Genomic DNA, 20,150 nt, shown 5'->3' with positions numbered 1-20,150 from the left:
TGACAGGCACACAACACAACGTTTTCTTGAGTGATTCCTACTTCCGGTTGGCGGGTTCTCAGATAATTCAATGTCTTTCCTAACCAAGCTATGTTCACGTCACATGGAACAGTTTACTATGATATACAGATCATTTTACAAAAAGTTATCAGAACATGGACAATGGAGTTTGCAGAACAACTGTATTGTAACAACAATAACAATGATGACGATGACAACAACAACTCTCAAATTTAGTCATTTCAATGTACATAAGCACAAATAAATTCTTTATGAAAAATTTGGCGCAGATCGCACGAGGCAACACGAGACAGCCGTTGCACTGCCGCCTAGGTGCGAACTACCCGACTGGCGTGAGACTGGATAAAAATGAATAGGACAGCAATAATCACATCTAATATGAATGGAATTAATTTTAAATTACGATAGTAGATGGCGGAAGTGATTAAGAATAGGCAGATGCCTATAGACTGCTAACCCTATGTAAGAATACATTTAGAATTACAAGAACGCCTAAAGGTGTCAAACCCAATACTCATGCGAGAGCTCAAACCCAGTTAAGGGGTTAATATGGGAATTATAGCTAATTTAGAAAGTGAGGGAACCTACTAGATGGAAGAATATACTGGCCGTAGTGCTGGTAAAACCAGGTAGACGAGTTCTATAGAGAAACCGGAGTAATAGATGGTATTAGTGATCACAAAGCTGTTTCTGTCGTATTTAAAAATAAATGTGATAGAAATGAAGGTCTTAAATGTAGGACTATTAGGCAGTACCACATGGCTGATAAAACAGGCATGAGGAAGTTTTTTTTGAAAAGTAAATATGATTGGTGGAAAACGGTAAATAAAAATGTAAACAGACCCTGGGATGGGTTTAAAGCAATTATTTAGGAATGCGAAAAACCGCGCGAGTTGGCCGTGCAGTTAGGGGCGCGCAGCTGTGAGGTTGCATCCGGTAGATAGTGGGTTCGAATCCCACTGTCGACAGTGGGTCCGATGACCTTCAGTGTTAGGCCCCTTAAAACAACAATCATCATCATCATCATCATCATCATCATCACCATCATCATCATCACTGTCGAAACCCCTGAAGATGGTTTTCAGTTGTTTCCCATTTTCACACCAGGCAAATGCTGGGTTGTACCTTAATTAAGGCCATGGCTGCTTCCTTCCAACTCCTAGGCCCTTTCTATTCCATTGTTGCCATAAGAGTTATCTGTGTTGGTGCAAAAAAAAAAGATGAATGTGGAATCTGGAAACAGATTTGTACCTTTAAAGATGGTAAGGAATGGTAAAGACCCACTTTATTATAACTGAGAAATAAATAGACTAAGAAGGAGGTGCAAATTGGACAGGAATAGTGTTAGAAATGACTGTGGAAGTAAGGAGAAATTGAAGGAAATTACTAGGAAATTGAATCTAGCAAAGAAGTCAGGTAAGGATAAATGATAAATGATGGCAAGTATAATTGGCAGTCATACAAATTTTAAGTTATGTGTAGGTACTTTAAGGCAGAAAGAGGTTCCCAGAAGGACATTCCAGAAATCATTAATGAAAAAGGGGAGTGTGAATGTGAAGATTTTCAAAATTCACAAGTATTCAGTCAACAGTATGTAAAGATTGTTGATTATAAGGATAATATCCAGATAGAGGAGATGACTAATACTAAAGTAGTATTAAATAAGATACAAAAGTTGAAAACCAGAAAAGCGGCTGGAATTGATAAGATTTCTGGGGACATATTGAAGACAGTGTGTTGGGATATAGTACCATATTAGAAGTACTTATTTGATTATTGTTTGCATGAAGGAGCTATACCAAATGAATGGAGAGTTGCTATAGTAGGCCCTGTGTATAAAGGAAATTTTGAGAGAAATAAAGCTGAAAATTATACGCCAGTCAGTTTGACATGCATTGCATGTAAGCTTTGTGAAAGCATTCTTTCTGATTTTATTAGACATGATTGCAAAATGAATAACCAGTTCAATAGAACGCAGTTTGGGTTTACAAAAGGTTATTCCACTGAAGCTCAACTTGTAGGATTCCAGCAAGATATAGCAGATATCTTGGATTCAGGAGGTCAAATGGACTGTATCACGATTGATCTGTCTAAAGCATTTGATAGGGTAGTTCATGGGAGACTACTGGCAAAAATGAGTACAATTGGACTAGACAAGAGAGTGACTGAATGGGTTGCTATATTTCTAGAAAATAGATTTCAGAGAATTAGAGTAGGCAAAGCTTTATCTGACCCTGTAATAAGAGGGGAATTCCTTGAGGCAGTATTATTGGACCTTTATATTTTTTTATATATATAATTGAAATTAGTAAAGAAGTGGAATCAGAAGATGCGGATGATGTTATTCTGTATAGAGTAATAAATAAGTTATAATGTTGTGAGCAACTGCAAAATGACCTCAATAATGTTGTGAGATGGACAGCAGGCAATGGTATGTTGATAAACGGGGTTAAAAGTCAGGTTGTGAGATTCATAAATAGGAAAAGTCCTCTCAGTTTTAATTACTGTGTTGATGGGGTGAAATTTCCTTATTGGGATCATTGTAAGTACCCAGGTGTTAATATAAGGAAAGATCTTCATTGGGGTAATCATGTAAATATTATTGTAAATAAATGGTACAGATCTCTGCACATGGTTATGTGGGTATTTAGTGGTTGAACTAAGGATGTAAAAGGGAGGGCATTCATGTCTCTGCTAAGACTCCGAACAGGGTATGGTTCCAGTGTGTGGGATCCTCACCAGGATTACTTGATTCTAGAACTGGAAAAAATCCAAAGAAAAGCAGCTTGATTTGTGGGTGATTTCCATCATAAGGGTAGCATTACAAAAATATTGCAGAGTTTGGGCTGGGAAGACTTGGGAGAAAGGAGACAATCTGCTCGACTAAGTGACTCGTCCATGTTACAAATCTTGTCTGTATTGAAATGTACATTAATTAAACAATGATATAAAAGTTTATTGAGATCTACCTATTCAGTGCCCATTGGGATCTTAAAAATTAGGATTTACATTTTGTAATTTAACGGGGCATGTTTCGCCCATTGCATGGACATCATCAGCCGTAATCTCACGCCTAAGAGATAAAGATCAGGATCCTGATTACTCTAGTCAAAGTGTTACATAAAGAAATATATATGTTATAAAAATGAGGAAACTTGTTGTAAGTTTCTAAATGACAATTTGTACAATTAAAGCATGTTTAAAAATATGTACAAGAAAAATGAGTAATGTTGGTGCAATCTTACATTGAAATCCTTAAAACATTTAAAAAATAGTCTAACTGTCCTTATTTATGGGAACGATAAGAAAGTCTGTGGCTAAAATTATGGCCTTGAGGCACAAGATCAAAATGAATGGAATCTGGTTAAAGGCAACCCAATTTGAAGTCGTAGAATTGCTAAGGCACAGGATGTAGCATCAAAAGATCTAACACACATCAAGCAAATGAAGAATGAACAAGGAATGGTAATTCAAGATGAGAACCTAATTAAGAAGAGATGGGAGGAGTATTTTAAAAAACTGCTTAATGAGGAGAATGAACAGCTTGTGTTTGAAGATGGCATTCCAAATTATAATGTAACCACTGACATATGCAGGATAGAGGATGAAACTGCTATGAAGAAAATGAAAAGTGGAAAAGCAACGGGCCCCGATGAAATCCCTGTAGAGGTCTGGAAATGCCTGGGAGAAGAGGGAATAAATATGTTGTTAAACCTATTCCAACAAATATTCCAACAGGAAATAATGCCCAATGAGTGGCGGAAGAGTACCATAATCCCCATTTTTAAAGAAAAGGGGGACATTCAGGATTGTGCAAATTACAGAGGAATAAAACTCATGTCGCACACTATGAAAATCTGGGAAAAAGTCATTGAAAGTAGGCTTAGGCAGGAGACAATAATAGCAGAAGAACAATTTGGATTTATGCCAGGGAAAGGAACCATAGATGCCATTTTTTCTCTAAGACAGCTCATGGAAAGACACAGAGAAAAGAGGAAAGAATTACATATGGTGTTTATTGATTTAGAGAAGGCTTATGATCGTGTGCCCCGCCAAGAAGTACGGAGATGCATGAGATCCAAGGGAGTACCAGAGAAGTATGTGCGCATCATTCAGGACATGTATCATGGGTCAAAGACGCAAGTTAGAAGCAGTGTAGGGCTAACGGAAACCATTCCAGTTGAAGTTGGTCTCCATCAAGGATCTGCGCTGAGTCCTTATATCTTTAATCTGACAATGGATGTTCTCTCTGAAAGTCTTAGAGATCCATCTCCTTGGTGCATGCTATTTGCAGATGACATCGTACTATGCAGCACTAATAGAGAACAACTTGAACTTAAACTAGAACACTGGAGAAAAGCACTGGAGGATAGAGGTCTTAAAATCAGCCGGAATAAGACAGAATACTTGTGCCTCGGTGGAAAGGGAAATTATAGTGTGAAAATGGATGGAAATCAACTCCTCGCAAGTAATTGTTTCAAGTACCTTGGATCAACTGTATCTGATGGTGGCAATCTAGATCTGGAAATTACACACCGAATTCAGGCTGCCTGGTTAAATTGGAAAAGGCTGTCTGGTGTCCTCCGCGACAGGAGACTAAATGTCCAAGTGAAAGGGAGTGTCTACAAAAGTGCGGTGAGACCTGCCATGATATATGGTACAGAAACTTGGCCAATAGTACAATCGCAAAATAAGCGGTTGGATGTAGCCGAAATGAAAATGCTACGATGGATGTGTGGTGTTACTAGGAAAGACCATATCAAGAACAGCTTCATACGAGGCAGTGTTAAGGTTACTCAAGCATCACAGAAAGTTCAAGAAAGGCGGTTGCTCTGGTATGGTCACATTAAGCGAAGGGATGAGAACTATGAAGCAAGAAGAGTGCTTGACTTGGAGGTGAAGGGCAGATCTAGAAGAAGATGGATGGACTGTGTGCGAGAAGACTTTGCAGAAAAGCAGTTAACTGAAAACACCATTTGGGACCGAGGAAAATGGAAAAGACTTGTCAAAAACGTCGACCCCGCACGAGCGGGAAAAGACGAAGAAGAAGAAGAAGAAGAAGAAGAATGGTTCCAATGATCCTTAAGTGGCTTAATCATTTAAAAAGGATATTAAATATTTTTGTAGAAAGTTTATAACATTATCATAGAACATACAGCCATGTGACTGATGGACTTATTGTTGATGTTTTGTGAGGTGAGTCCACAGTCATCATATTTTTGTTGAAAAAATGATAAAAGGTTTACAGCTGAGTGTGTCCGTGTGTGTCTTTACTAGCTGATGCGATTGTTTCTTCGTTGTCCTAATAGGCGAATGAGAAATCTCATGCTTGATGTTGGCTGTAGCTTGAATGTTGAGAATGATTATTGATGGATGTGTGGTGAAGAATCTGTAATGAGAGGTGGGTAGAAAGACTAAGTTAAAAAGAAGGCTATATTTGGCAGGAAACTTTGTGTGTAAATTTACTTACCCTCTCGATTTTTGTGGTATGAACTAGTTGCCTGTGCAGCATCAGAATGAGTGCCACTTGCATTTATTGTATTGTATCTGTGTGGAATTAAGGGAGGGGGATGTGGTGCCAGATGGGAGATGGGCAGAGTGTTAAGCCTAGGCGCTGTTGGCTGTGGTAGGTTAGTAGGGGCGGAGATGGAGGGAGTTACCTTTAATGGAACGGTGGAAGCTTTTGTGCATGTTATGTTAAGATTTTTATAATTTTATTTTGATTTAAATTTAGTTATTTTAACAAGTTGGGCACAATCTCGTATAAGGGACTTTTTACTTCAATTATGTGATTGAAATTAATATAAATGCTTTCTAATTTGTTCATTAATTTCCATTTGCCCACTCTTTTGATAATTGTAAGCTCCTGTTCGATAGTTGTAATATAATGCCCTGTGTCCTTCATGTGAGAACTCATGGCTGAGAACTTGTGTTTATTGGCATTATAGTGCTCTTGATAGCTTGTAAAGAAACTCCGGCCTGTTTGCCTGATACACGAAACGTCACACTGTGTGCATTTGAGTCTGTATATGCCTGAACTTGAATAGATGCTACTGTTTGAGTTGAGTGTTGAGTTGAGACGTTATAAATTTAACAACAAATCTCCGGTAAAGAACCCGTTTGCCTTTTGTGCTCTTTTAAAGAAATTCACTTTACTACCCAACCACATTATCTGTACTCATGATATTACAAATATGTATTCTAACATGCCGACAAAAGATACAGTAAGCAATATTAAGGAAAACCTCTCCAAACACAATAACCTAAGCAGGAAATAGATGAGTTTATTAAGCTTCTCAACTTTGTATTAAAGTACAACTATTTCACTTTCAATGGCAAAGTTTATCACGAAGATGACCTAGCAATGGGTGATCCATTGTCAGGCATCTTGGCCAACATATACATGGATTCATTAGAACACCATAAAATAATGTCAAAAATAAAGAAACTCAGCCTGTGGCTTCGGTACGTAGACGTACTTTTGCAATAATTGATAATAATTTTAACAATAGTAACGAAATTTTAGATTTTTCAAACACCCTCATCCAAAATATAAAGTTCAGCAAGGAGGACGAGGTCAACGAATTCATCACTTTTTTAGACATCACAGTAACACACGATAAGAATACATTCGATTTCCAAATTTTTAGAAAACCTACTCATACCCCACTAACAATTAAAAATTCATCAGTATACCCTAACTCTCACAGAGCCTTAAAAATCCCTCTAACATCTAAGAACATAAAAACAGAAATCAATTATAAAAATAATTTGGCAAAACACTTAAAGGTTTTAAAACAGAAATAGTTGACTGAATAATTAACAAGATTAAACTTAAACTAGCAACAAACCTCGTCCCAGATAAACCCAAAAAATCTAAGTTCACCACTTTCACCTACAATAATCCAGGTATTTACCAGGTAACAAATTGCTTTAAAAAAAAGCAAAATATCAATATTGCCTTTAGGATAACAAACACTAACCACAACCTGTTTCTCAATCACAAAACACTCAACTCAAACAGTAGCATCTATTCAAGTTCAAGCATATACAGACTCAAATGCACCCAATGTGACATTTCATGTATCGGGCAAACAGGCCGGAGTTTCTTTACAAGATATCAAGAGCACTATAATGCTAATAAACACAACAAGTTCTCAGCCATGAGTTGTCACATGAAGGATACAGGGCATTATTTTACAAATATGGAACAGGACCTTACAATTATCAAAAGAGTGGGCAAAGGGAAATTAATGAATGATTTAGGAAGCATTTATATTTATGTAGATCAATGCTATAACAAAAACCTTAATCTCAACAACTTAATTGAAGTAAAAAATCTCTTATATGAGATTTTGCCCAACTTGTTACAATCACTAAATTTAAATCAAAATAAAATTCTTAAAAATCCATGAAAGCTTCCACCATTCCATTAAAGGTTACTCCCTCCGTGTCTATCCATACCAACCTCCCACAGCCAAAAGCGTGTAAGCTTAACGCTCCACCCATCTCCTCTCCCGCATCACATCCCTCTCCCTCAATTCCACACAGATACAATACAAGAAAGGCAAGTGTCAGTTGTTTTGACGCTGCATAGGCAACTAGTTCATTCCACAAAAATCAAGAGGGTAAGTAAATGTACACACAATGTTTCGTGCCAAATATAGCCTTTTTGTTTTTTAAACTTAAAGTCTTTCTACCCTCCTCTCATTACAGATTCTTCACCACACATCCATCAATAATTGCTTTCTATTTCTACATTCTTTACTTGTTGTCAGGTAACTGATGAATGCCTTGCAAGAGAAAAAATGCACGTAAAGTCATAATTTCATCTTTGTTCATGTCAGTCCACAGATTCACTCTCGAATAGAGTTGCAAGGTCGGTGTGCTTTCCAAAAAGTGTTGAGCATATTAGTTCCGCTAATTCAGGAGTGATAAACAATTGAAAATATTCTAACGGATTATTCACGTCTTCAATTTGTACATTTAGTTTCGGATGCACCGTAAATGTAAATCTTGGCTGTTCAGAATAAGTCCACACACTGAGCTGAATAACGCCGCTGATGCTACCGCCACGTTCACTTGAGTCGTTTTCACCATTGTACTCGCTGTCTCCTGACATTTCAACATTAGTCTCACCATCAGATGATATATCACTCTAAATTGTCACAGTGTAACAAATCGAACAGTTCTTTTTCTCGCAGATGTTTCTGAGCATTGCTTGTAAGTGCCATAATACACTGTCTACCACTCTCAGCAGCCAGGCAGCCGGTACTGGCTGGCTGCCGGCCGGGCGCAGAATCAAAGCATTTCGTCCGGTTGCATGGTTTTTGGAGAGTGATACTGTAGGCAAAGCGCGAAACTAACACACGCACAAAGGAAAGCAATCTCGGATTTTACGACATAGTAAGTCATCATATCCATCGCGGAAAGACATTTACAATGTGATGACGAAATATTCCGTCATGGCCACTTAGGAAGCCATGTGGCTATAACAATTTATTCCGTCATTACCGGTTGAAAGGTTAATACCAATCTTACAAATTAATGTACGGTACATTAATGAAAAACAAAAGGTAAAACAAATTAGTTGTAGGTTTCAATGACACTTCACCCTTCTCAATCAGAGAGGTTTTTGCTGGTGAGCATAATTATATTTTTGTAAAAATATTTGTTATTCTTAACGCACATGAAAATTCAAATATGTAAGTACTATGAGGTTCATTAAGTCTTACATACCTGATTTCAGGAGGTCAGCTTGTAGGTATCCATATAATCTTGAAAAAATAAATCCTTAACTACTGGTTTTAATGCAAAAATGGCACAAGCCACAATACAAGTTGTCTCGATTAAGGTCACTAAACAACTGAGCTGTAATTCACTTTCTACCCTACTTCATCATTCACTAGAATACCGCCATAAATATTGAACTGGCAAATTCACTAGTAAACATGTACAGTAACAATCTAAGTAGTATTTATGATACAATTTTATAGATATGATGTTGAGCCTTGGCTGATAGTTTAGAAACTTTCACTTGTGTGATACATTTCAAATCATGTATCAGGGTGCAAGTTTTACAATTATAAGTAGTCTCTTTTTGTACTTATTGTGCCTTACAGACAACACGACCACAGAACCCTGCGAGCCATGAAATGATGTCCTTGAAGCCTCTCTGAGGGGGTTCAACAGCTTTTCTTCCTCTCCTAATCTCATCTGCAATTTTCCCATTAACAGTAACACTGTTGTGCCTAAGACAGCAAAAGCTGCTTCCTAAATTTCTTATGTGTAATGGGCTTTTTAAGGTCCTTTTGCTGCACCATTACATACAATAAGTAGGTGTTTACTATGCTAACTTCAAGCAGCCAGAAAAGCATCTTGCTGTACCACTTCTTTGTTTGACACGAGATAGGATATGATGCAACATGATGGTCACTACAGTCTACACCCCCAATATGCTTGATGTAATCCAATGTGACTTTAGGTTTATTTATTGGTGGTTGGTTTGGGATCATGGAGGGCACTGCAGTTCGTATGTTCCTTTGTGGCAGTTCTCTTATCCTTCCATGCAAGAGCTAACTTGTTACTCTTCTGATAAGAAAGCACATCTCCATGCTTCATTTCTTTTTTTGTATGTACCTTCTTCACTTCTTCTGGCATGCCCTTCCTTGAAGGCATTACAGTTCCTGTGGTTGCTATTTGCATGCTTGATAACTCTTCTGCTAATTGGTGGTAACTGTAATATCTGTCAGTGAAAATGTGATATCCTGTTGGGGGATTATATGGATCCTTGACAAGATCAGAGCACAAATCTTTCACAACTTGTGTTGTCTTCAGAAGGTCTGAATTTACAGTTTCCATCTTCTCAAAATGGGGTTTGAAATTGTATATGTCCCCATTGCTAGTTTGAAAGTACAAATACTTTCATTCCAAATTTTGAAGGTTTATTTGGGTTATATACTTTAAAGGAAACTTTACTTTTGAATGATATAGTGCTCTCATCAACTGCAACATTGGGACCAGAACAGTAAAACAATTTGCATTTCTCCTGAATTTTATCTAAAATAGGACTGATTGGTTGAACTTTGGTTAGCTTTTCATTATCAATAGAATGGTCAAAATGTAATTTCCAAAACAGAAGAAGAAACTCATCTCTTGGGGAAATATCTGAATAAAAAGGTGTTCTATCCGCCCAGTGCCTAGAAAAGTAATTTGATATATTGGGAAGTGGCTGTAGACCCATGTTTATCCTAACACCTAGCAATGCAGCAATATCTGCCCTGGAGAGTGCATTTCAACTACTTAGCCTTAACCTTTTCTGAAGAGGGATATTCTTCTCTTTTTAATAATTCCCATACCAGGTGCTTTCACTGACAATGACATTCAGTACTTCACCATCAAAAACAAGGGAAAATATTCTATCGGCTCAGTTGTGCTGTCAAAATGAGAAGGCAAATTGAAACTTTAATTTATATTATAAACTGGAATTGATTGTGGCCCAGGATCCTGATTAGTTATCTCATATCACTGTGTGGTCTGCTCATCACTATCACCCTCACTATCTATCAAATCATGTTGATTAATCCCACTGGTAAGAATTACTTCCTCATTGTCTGTCTCGCAACAATTTGCTTTCCCACTCATTATCACTCATTTCCGATATGCATCATCACCATTTATTAATTGTGACTCTGTTTCACTCTTGTTTTGAATATAACGTCTAGAAAAGGCAAAGCACGAACTTTCAGAATGTCAACAAACTTGTATGAAGTACACCAGGATGGAAACCGCGCTTCAGAACAAACACCTTCTTTTTTAAAATTCTAGATCCCTGTGTTTAGCCTAAATAAAGGCCCTGCCTGTACGCTTCTGGCATCTATCGGCTAATATTTCAACTATAAAAGGAAACATATGGTCGCAAAAGTGTGCAGTTCCTAAATTCCAGATAAACGCATCTATCGCTTGAGCGGGAGTAGACAGGTTCTGGATAAAGACTTGTAACTCTTGGCTAAGGTTAATACCCAAATGTTATCAAAAAGAAGTAAGCAACAAAAGTGTGTTAAGTGGGCTTAATTGGGGATGATGCACCCAGAAAATCTTCTGCGACTCTGGTTTGCTAACCAACAGAGTAACCGGGGTGAAAGAATATACAATAGTACAAAGGCCACGGAATCTGGGAGCAAACTTACCAGATGCCACAACAAAACCTTCCTCATCTTAATGAAGTCCTACTGCAAGGTGACATTAGCCAAACCGAGCACGTCCTTCCTCGCATTTCTCTTAGACAAACTTTGTCAACGTTTCAACGTGCATGGAAGACTCCTAATGCTCATCCAGAGGTTTCTGAGTTAAGGATTACAGCGTGTGGTTCCTATTGGATTCACTTCCTCACCCGTCACCGCCCTGTGTGCTGTCCTATGCCCCTTTCCATTTTTTAACCAATGAACTTACCAATAATATTTCTCAGAATTCAGGTGAAATTTTTTTCTTGGCAGATGTTTGTGAAGTCTTCAAACAAATCGGTTCCCTCACAGAAAAAAATGTATGTACAAAATGCATTTGACTGATTGTGACAGTTGTGGACTACATGCTGCCTTAAAACACTTCCCTCCAAGTTTCCCACTTTGTAAGTACCTTGTATGTTTTTAAGGATCCTCCATATGCAGAATTCTTCTCACTCTGGTGGTACTTGAAGGTTCTCAAATATGTCTCAAATATGATTTACTGTCATAGGATATAAACTTCATGGTTTTGCTGGCACATGAAAGAACTCCTATAGGACTAAATACCAGCACCTTGGTGCCCTAAAAACCATTAAAGTAGTTTGTGGTACGTAAAGCAAATAACATTATTATTATTATTATTATTATTATTATTATTATTATTATTATTATTATTATTATTATTATTATTATTGAAATTTTGGAACTTACTCGTATACTTGAAAGTTATGAATTCCCAAGCTCATTTGTTGGTGACTAGATTGCCCAGTTTGTCTGATAAGTATGCCTTATGTATTGACTTTTTCACAGGAAAATTTTGAAGTTCTATCAGAAATAATACATTTGAAAGAACAAAGCAAATCAGAGTTGATGGTGCAAGACCAACACTGCAAGGTAATCTACATATGTGGTGCAGCCAAGGAAATCATGTCACATTTCTTCATAATTTATTTTTCTTCCGGTATGGAATTCAGTTCTGATGATTTAAAACAAGTTTACCTGTCCAGCTGTAAAATTAGGTGTTTTATGATTTATCAGACATAGACATACGTTTTCGCTCATTTGTGGAAAATGGTTATAAATGTTCAGGAGAAGGGGGAAATCTGTACAGGTATATCCTTTTATTTCCATATAATGGAAGATGTTTAATGGGCTCTGATTAAGTAACAGATGGCATCAGGAGCTAGGAATTGTCTTTTGATCTGATTTGTATTTTCCACTACGCTGAAACTTTTCTGCTGGAGCTCTCCCTTAATTAAGGCCATGGTCACTACCCTTGCAATACTTTCCCATCCTTGTATCACCAGAAATTTTCGATGTGTTGGTGCGACATGTAACTGGGTAAAACAACTCTTCCTGCGCCACTTCACGTATTTGATATGCCCTTGATAGATAGTGGGAATTGTGAGAAAACCATTGAAAGGATTTCATTGACTGAACCCTAATTTTTTAATGCAAACCATTTTTCCTAGGAAAAATAGTAATATATTTGACATACCAAATTTCCTACCTTATTTTGATATTTTTTCTAATAGTTCAGAACTCTTGTTCTATGCATTCTATGTCAGCTGGTGGCTGTGTAGCAGCTGGTTTCATCGCTACTAACAGTAATAACTAGATGGCCACAGCCACTGTGTGCCATTAACTGCCTGTTTGTCAGTTTGGGCTCACTAGATGGCAGAGCAGGCCAAATCTCTTTTGGGCGGTTTGTGCCTGAGTTTTAGTAAATTTGTTGGATAAGTACCAAATGTGTCACCAGAGAACTTTTATATGCTAACATCCTGTTGCGTGGAGTGTTGAATAGCCTGTCTTTCCTCCTGTAAAAAATCTGACTGCCTCTGCCGGGTTTGAACCCGGCCATCTTGGGATCTGGAGGCCGCCACTCTACCTCTGATCCACAGAGAAGGCTGCTACTAGAATATGGGAGTGCTAGGTTCCTGTAGCATAAACTTACAATAAGCTCTGTAGAAGCTTTCCCTCTATAAGAACACTAACATGCTAATGAACCTACTGTTGTGTCTGCAACAGAACATTCTCATTGATATCTGAGAGAAATTGAGGGTTAACAATCAATACAGAGGGATGAAGTACACAGTTCTGTCCAAACACCTTGGAAACTTGGTGGCATTTTTTCTTCATTTATATTTGCTATGCAAGCTATTAGTATTTTCTTTTTAGGGGCACGCAGCTGTGAGCTTGCGTCCGGGAGATAGTGGGTTCGAACCCCACTGTCGGCAGCCCTGAAGATGCTTTTCCGTGCTTTCTTTTCACACCAGGCAAATGCTGGGGCTGCACCTTAATTAAGGCCACGGCTGCTTCCTTCCAACTCCTAGCCCTTTCTGATTCCATCATCGCCATAAGACCTATCTGTGTCAGTGCGACTAAAGCCAATTGTAAAAAAAAAATGTATTTTCTTTCATGTTATGAACATTAGCTTTGAAATATAGAATATAGGTTATGTTGTTTTACTTTTGTTCATGAGATTTAGATTGATGAATTTGTCTGGCCATTCTTCCATTGATGAAATACTTGTGTGTGAAGGGGATTCAGCATTATTAGAACCATCAGTTTCTCTGTAGTTTGTCTCTTTCCTACACCTGAGATATCATCAGTCTAAACATTGCGTACCTTATAAAGTGTCTTGATTGATAATTATAAAAATTTGTAGGCTATTTTGCTTATATCTTGTGACATTTTGAATTGCCTGAACAGGGTCCTTTATAATTTCAATTGAATTAGAATTGAATCCTGTACTTTTTTGCCATTTAACGCACATCAGCACTTGGACTCCTGGAAAATACAGTGAGCCTTCCAGGAACCAATCAGATGAAGGTGAGATGAAGATAACTTTGTCCAGGTACAGGGTGAGCCCTAGAAAGTTTACCATCCTTCCTTCATACCGTGTGTCCTATATGCCCCTAGAAAACCCATAAGTTTCGATGAATGGATAATAAAATTGAAAAACAGATAGCAACATCTATAAACGTTACCCCTTTACAGTAAGTCTTGAGAAATCTCTCCCTCAGCCTGTGGACGAGCAATGTAAAGTGTGATGATATTCTGGTTAACTCTCCTTAATTCAGCCCCATTAATCTTCAAACTTTTTTGTGAATTGCAGTTTCCATCTCTCCTATGTTTTGGGGGAGCATTTTTATAAGTTTTATCTTTCAAATTACCCCATAAATAGAAGTTGTGAAATATTTAATCAGGAAAGCAAGCTGGCCATACATCTCCACTAAGTATTCTGTCCATGAAAACATCATGCACTGCATTCAAAGAATTATGAGGAGTATCCGAGGGACCTTTCTTGTTCTGTCTGTTGAGGAAAATCTTGTTCAGTAATAATGCTATGTCTTGGTCATAATTAATGTTTTCATAAAAATAGCCCTACGGCTCATTTAGCAGTAATAATGCATTGAAATCTGTTTTAAGATCATGAGTCTTATGAATTATTCTTGGAATCCCATGTGACTATTACTAAGTATTTAACAAAGCTTTACATCATGCCTTGTTGGAAGATCAGGATCTAATTCACCAGACAAACTAAAGAGATCAATTGCAATGAACTGTTGGGCTTGCACATTGCACTTTTGTGACTTCGTAAAGTAACTTTTCAGTTTTCTTGAGGCTGGATCTGTTGGCCTTGCATGTTGCACTTTTGTGACTTTGTAAAGTTTCAGTTTTCTTGAGGCTGGATCTGTTGGGCTTGCACGTTGCACTTCTGTGACTTTGTAAAGTTTTAATTTTCTTGAGGCTGGATTTGTTGGGCTTGCACGTTGCACTTCTGTGACTTTGTAAAGTTTCAGTTTTCCTGAGGCTGGATTTGTTGGACTTGCACATTGCATTTCTCTGAATTTGTGAAGTAAAGTTTCATTTTCTTTGCTGCTTGCTGTGCATAAGAATATAAAACCTCACTTAGCTGACATATTTTCCTGAATGATTTTTTTGCGAGATCACTCAGAACTTCCCAAATATTGTGAAATGTTTTTATTCTTTAAGGCAGCTAGTTATTTATCATGTTTTTGTTTATCACTGAACCTACAATTTTCATTTTCCTCACATTTTTCCAAATTCTGTAACACATTTAGAATGCATACTCCTGGAACTTATTTGCAAAATTCTCTTTTCCCTCACTGAGCGGTTGTATGATTATGAAATCTGCAACACGTGAAAAACATACAGTCAGCGCTTAATTCAGAAGTCACAAAATGGACGAAGTGGATCGATTACTGCTGTATAAGTACGCTGTATGGAAGCTGAGACCATGTTATTGCTGGGTGAGCTATGTTGGTCAGGTGGCTACTGCAACATCCACTCACCCAGACACGGCACAGGGAATAACTGGCAACTTGACTCAGGCCTACACTGTACTGTTCTACAAATTAATTGCAACGTCCGACCATCGGAATGTTTTGTGGCATGGGACAAGTACCTTAGTCAAATATATTCATTGGTGTGCTTAAGCACAAGAGCTTCAAGCTTCCTTATGTAATAGAATACAGTTCAGAAGGTCATTCATTGATGAAATACATATTTATACTTCTGTAAAATGGTCTGCAGTGGAATATTTCTCTTCCATGAATTGTACCATCTCAGTAACTTGCTTTGGCACTTGATTGCCCTTTCCATTTCTTGTTTTTTAATTTAGAGATAAATTAATGGCTATGTACAAATATAAAATCTCTTTTGCGAGCTGTTTCTTGTTTATTTATATGTTGCCTCCTTACTCTACTTTTCTCAGTTTACTTTCTGTATTTTTTACTTATAGCCTTCAGTAGAGGTTAAAGAAGAAATGTCCATAGAAGAACAGAAAGTTGATCAACTGGTCCCATGTTGCAAAGAAGAAAGCAAGTAAGTACTTGCCATGCTTATTGGTGGGTGATTCATCTCAGTGCACTAGATATTTTTGACAATTTAATCTTTCCATTCTAAATTCTTAACAATCTAGTGGTTTGAATTCAGTAAAATGTTCAAAAACATGAATATCTGTTTGTACAAGATATATCTGAGGTAGATCAATATATTTTTTAATATAGTGGACAGATAGCGGTTACGGTGACCCGCTTTGCTATTTACGGGTTTCATCATTAGTGCTGCCAACGTAAGATGTATCACGTACCAGATCTGCGGTGTGTGTGCTTGTGGTGTGGTAAGCGATGTTATAGATATCATATCTCTCATTGTCAGAAAAGGAATATGTCCTGGACTGAATTAAGTAAGGAATAATTCATTTGCATATAGGCCCTACCTTGTAATTACTTTTGGCCATTCGTCGCATTAAACATGACGTTGAGGCGTCATATTTGTTGATTCTCCCCCCCCCCCCCCCCGCCTAACGTTTTAAATCTGGGCTAATTCCCGTTGAAATTTGTGTTTTACAAACTTAATTTGCCTCAAACTATTTAGATTCCTCTTCCTTGCTACTTCAAGTTTTAATTTTCACTACTACTCTGTATTAGCGCTCAAGTCTGGGCGATGATCTTATCAAAAGAAAGCACCCTGTATGTACTGACATCTACGCAGAGTGCTCGAACTACGATGCTCCGCCTACTAACCAATTACAGCTTCGTTGTTGATTCTTGTCCAGCGCGAGTGCGGCATTCTGGGTGTTGTGAGTGGTTGAAGATGGACGCACGTTCCATGTGTCTCATGTACAAGAAGATTTCACCTAGTGCGATGGACTACGGCTGAAGTAAATTGTGAGAGGGCTCCTTCTCTCGCGCCCTCAATACATTTTTTGAGAGATCTTCATCTTGGGAGTGTCACCAGGGTGTATATTTTGGAATTTTTCTTATATTTCTTCATCATGTGTTGTAAGTAGTAAAATGGCGCTATCGCATCATCTCCAATTATGGATTTCCTTCCGCTTCATCGTGTGCTGGAACTTCTTTTAGTATGGAACTATTTTAAAAATGAACTGGAATATTTTTGTGTGTGGGACTCTAAATAGCACTGTGTTTTCTCATCTTGGCTAAAAATCTTTATAATTATTATTAAACAAGAACATTATTCGGGTTCGTTGTAATTGAGGGGTTCATGCCTTTGAGCGTGTACTGTAGTGCACTTATACTTAGGGTGAAGCTAAATTATTAAATTATTTTCTAATTAGACTAAACATTTGTAAAATTATGTAAGACTTTGTTTTGAAACCACCCCATTAGGTAAGGGTTGAACCATATGAGTTCTGACCAAGAGGTAGGAAATTTAATTTAAGTTTACTCTGTTCTTATGTTGATTTTCTGGGCTCCTCCTTGTTTCTTTCACATTGTATCATGCTTTTCTCCTTGTTGTTTGGGCTTGGTTTCGGTGGTTACCTTGTTTACGCTTGGATACATGTCCTTCATTGCTATGACAACCGGTGATAATTGATTGTTAAAAAAAAGAAAAGAAGAAGGCATGATGATAATTTCCGCTGGTCTCTGAGTTCACTAACTCGTGTGGCTTTTCTATTTAATTGTATTATTTCCCCTTGCTTTAATGTAATGTTGATACTGTATTTGAGGTATCTTATTTTATTTTCCATTTATTTGCTACTTGTATGAAGCGTTGTTCTGATTACTTTATCTGTGCTGTGGAAAATTCTTCCTGTTGAATAGAACTCCATGGTTAAAGTTGCATATTTTAAAGTATTATTATAAACAAATAATTATCTCAAATATCCTACTTCCCTAGTATACTGAGGCCTCCTAGATTTTATTTAACGTCATGATTGGCCGACCATGTTTGGTAATGTTAACTACTATTTAATAATTTTACTATAATTTAATTTTTGGTCAATGATTTCTCTTTCCTGCGTTGACGTTTTCCCTGTTTTAAATTTCAATTTAGTTTCTTTTGAAATAAATCACATTTATTTTCCTTTAATTTAAATACTGGTTGTTTTTCTTTTAAAAGGTAGTATCTTGATACCAGGTACTTTTAATTCTTTCCACGGTTTTCTAAGACACCCTTCATCATTACGGGTAAGTCCTCTTCTTGTTCTTGTTAATGATGTTTTGTGGGTGTGTGTTTACGCTTCCTGTTTGTGTTATTTTAACTAGCTCATTTGTGTACCGGCTAGTTGATTCTTAATGTTGCTGCCGTTATCGTAGTTTGTTTTGGATTGATCTACGTAACGGGACAAACATTAGTATTATATATTTTTAAAGTAGGATTGTTTGCAATACCTTTAAGCAACCATAATGTATCTTCATTCATTCAGTCTCAATGCACCCTTGTAATGCCATGTGGAGCTATTTCCTCCAAAACCTTCACAATTTTCTCAGATCTATTAAATCCCTTGTACTACCACAGAGTGTAAACAAGTTTGCTTTTACTCCATTTTAGAATGTACAGGGTGGGCAAAATAAAACTGGCCCTGAAGATATTTATAAGTTTGATGCAGAACTGACCCTTGTTAAGGAACAGGAGAACTGCCCATCACAGGAAATGCTGGAAACCATGATTTCGATGTACCAGTCGGTTGCTGTCACATGTCTGCGCGTACGCATCTCCCAAGTACGTCGCTGTGTCACTGGGAGTGAGCAAGAGGGACAGACGTGTTTAGTCACAGTTTTATGCAACACAAAATGGTGCTCACCATAAAACAGCACTTGTTCATTGTTGAGTGTCATGCCAAGCACGATTCATGGAAAACCTGTGCGGAACTGTTTGCACAAGAGTTTAAGACTGGAAGTGTTTTGGCAAAACCTCCGGCAATGTCTACAATGCAAAACCTAGTGGCAAAATAGTGTGGAATGCGCTCTGCAGTGAATAAGAGCCATAACTATCGAAAAGAATTTGAACATTTAAAAACATTGCTTGAGTGAAAGGAAAGCCTGGAATTATGTCAGTCTGTGCAAGTGGGAATTAGGAGATCATTATGTTAAAATATTATTAAATAGGACCTGTGTCTGTATCCTTACAAATTTACTGTTATGCATGCGTTAAAGCGTCCAGGCCAATCTTTGCATGTTGAGTCCTGCCGGTGGTTTCTGAGTGAAGCGAAGTCAGGACTGTTGGATCCTCAGCTTTTCATTTCTTCAGATGAGGCCATTTCCAGCATCTTCTGTGATATTTATTAACAAGGGTCAATCCTGCATCAGTCTCATTGCAAATATTTTCTCGGCCAGTTTTTTTAGTTTGTCCACCCGGTTTTAATCACATTATAATTATTTAGATCTTTAGTGATTAAGCACAGACGGTGATACATCAAAGCTTCAGTTGATCAATATAGCAAGTTTCCCTGAACTTGGATGCCACAGGAACGTGAGGCAACTTTTTGAACAAGTGTTCTAAAGTGTGAATTAATGTGCTAGCCTGAAGATGTGCTAATATCTGTAAAATTCAAGAATGTGGAAATAAGTAAGGTAAATTGTGTTAAATTCAGATTGCTTCAATATCTTGCACCACAGTTTAAAAGAACCTATCTGAGGTAATATTCCTTGAACTTGTGCATATTCCTTGGTTGTGGTTATTGGTTGAGAATTGGTCTTTAGACTGGTGTGAACATATCCTCAATACCACATTATTGTGTGCAAAATTTTCTATTATTGACAATAACTGCAAATATTCAATCATTGTAATAGAAGGACTGGGTGATGCTAGGTGAGAAAGTTGAGGTCAGTGTGAAGGTATATTCATTTTCTTGTGTTTGTTTATGACATTGTACTCTGTTGTAAGAAATCAGGAGAATCTGCAGATGATGTTATATTTGACTGGGCAAACACCAGTACAGATATTGGTATGTGGGTATATGCAGGCAAGAGTTAGGGGGTCAGATATCTGGAGGGATGGGAAGATTTGGAGCATTAATCCCTTAAACGTAGACCAAAGATAGAAGTAAGCCACGGTACCAAGGATATGAGAGTGTGACCATGAGAGTCTAACCCTCGCGGAGAAAGTTGAACGTTGACTGGGGAGGAATGA

At 37.5% G+C, this 20,150-nt stretch overlaps 1 protein-coding gene across 1 annotated transcript in view; it reads left to right on the top strand.

Annotated features, from left to right (window-relative positions):
- The window catches only part of LOC136865928 (zinc finger protein 25), a 260,844-nt gene that overhangs the window by 43,699 nt on the left and 196,995 nt on the right, over window positions 1-20,150 (top strand). The window contains exon 3 of the mRNA XM_068226562.1: window positions 16,012-16,094. Within this exon, the coding sequence (XP_068082663.1) occupies window position 16,094 (1 nt within the window). The 5' untranslated portion in view covers window positions 16,012-16,093. The remainder of the gene's footprint in view (window positions 1-16,011; window positions 16,095-20,150) is intronic.

The sequence above is a fragment of the Anabrus simplex genome, chromosome 3 (genome assembly GCF_040414725.1).
Source record: "Anabrus simplex isolate iqAnaSimp1 chromosome 3, ASM4041472v1, whole genome shotgun sequence".
NCBI lineage: Eukaryota > Metazoa > Arthropoda > Insecta > Orthoptera > Tettigoniidae > Anabrus > Anabrus simplex.
The sequence above is the reverse complement of the archived record's forward strand: the minus strand, read 5'-3'. Positions and strand labels throughout refer to the sequence as shown.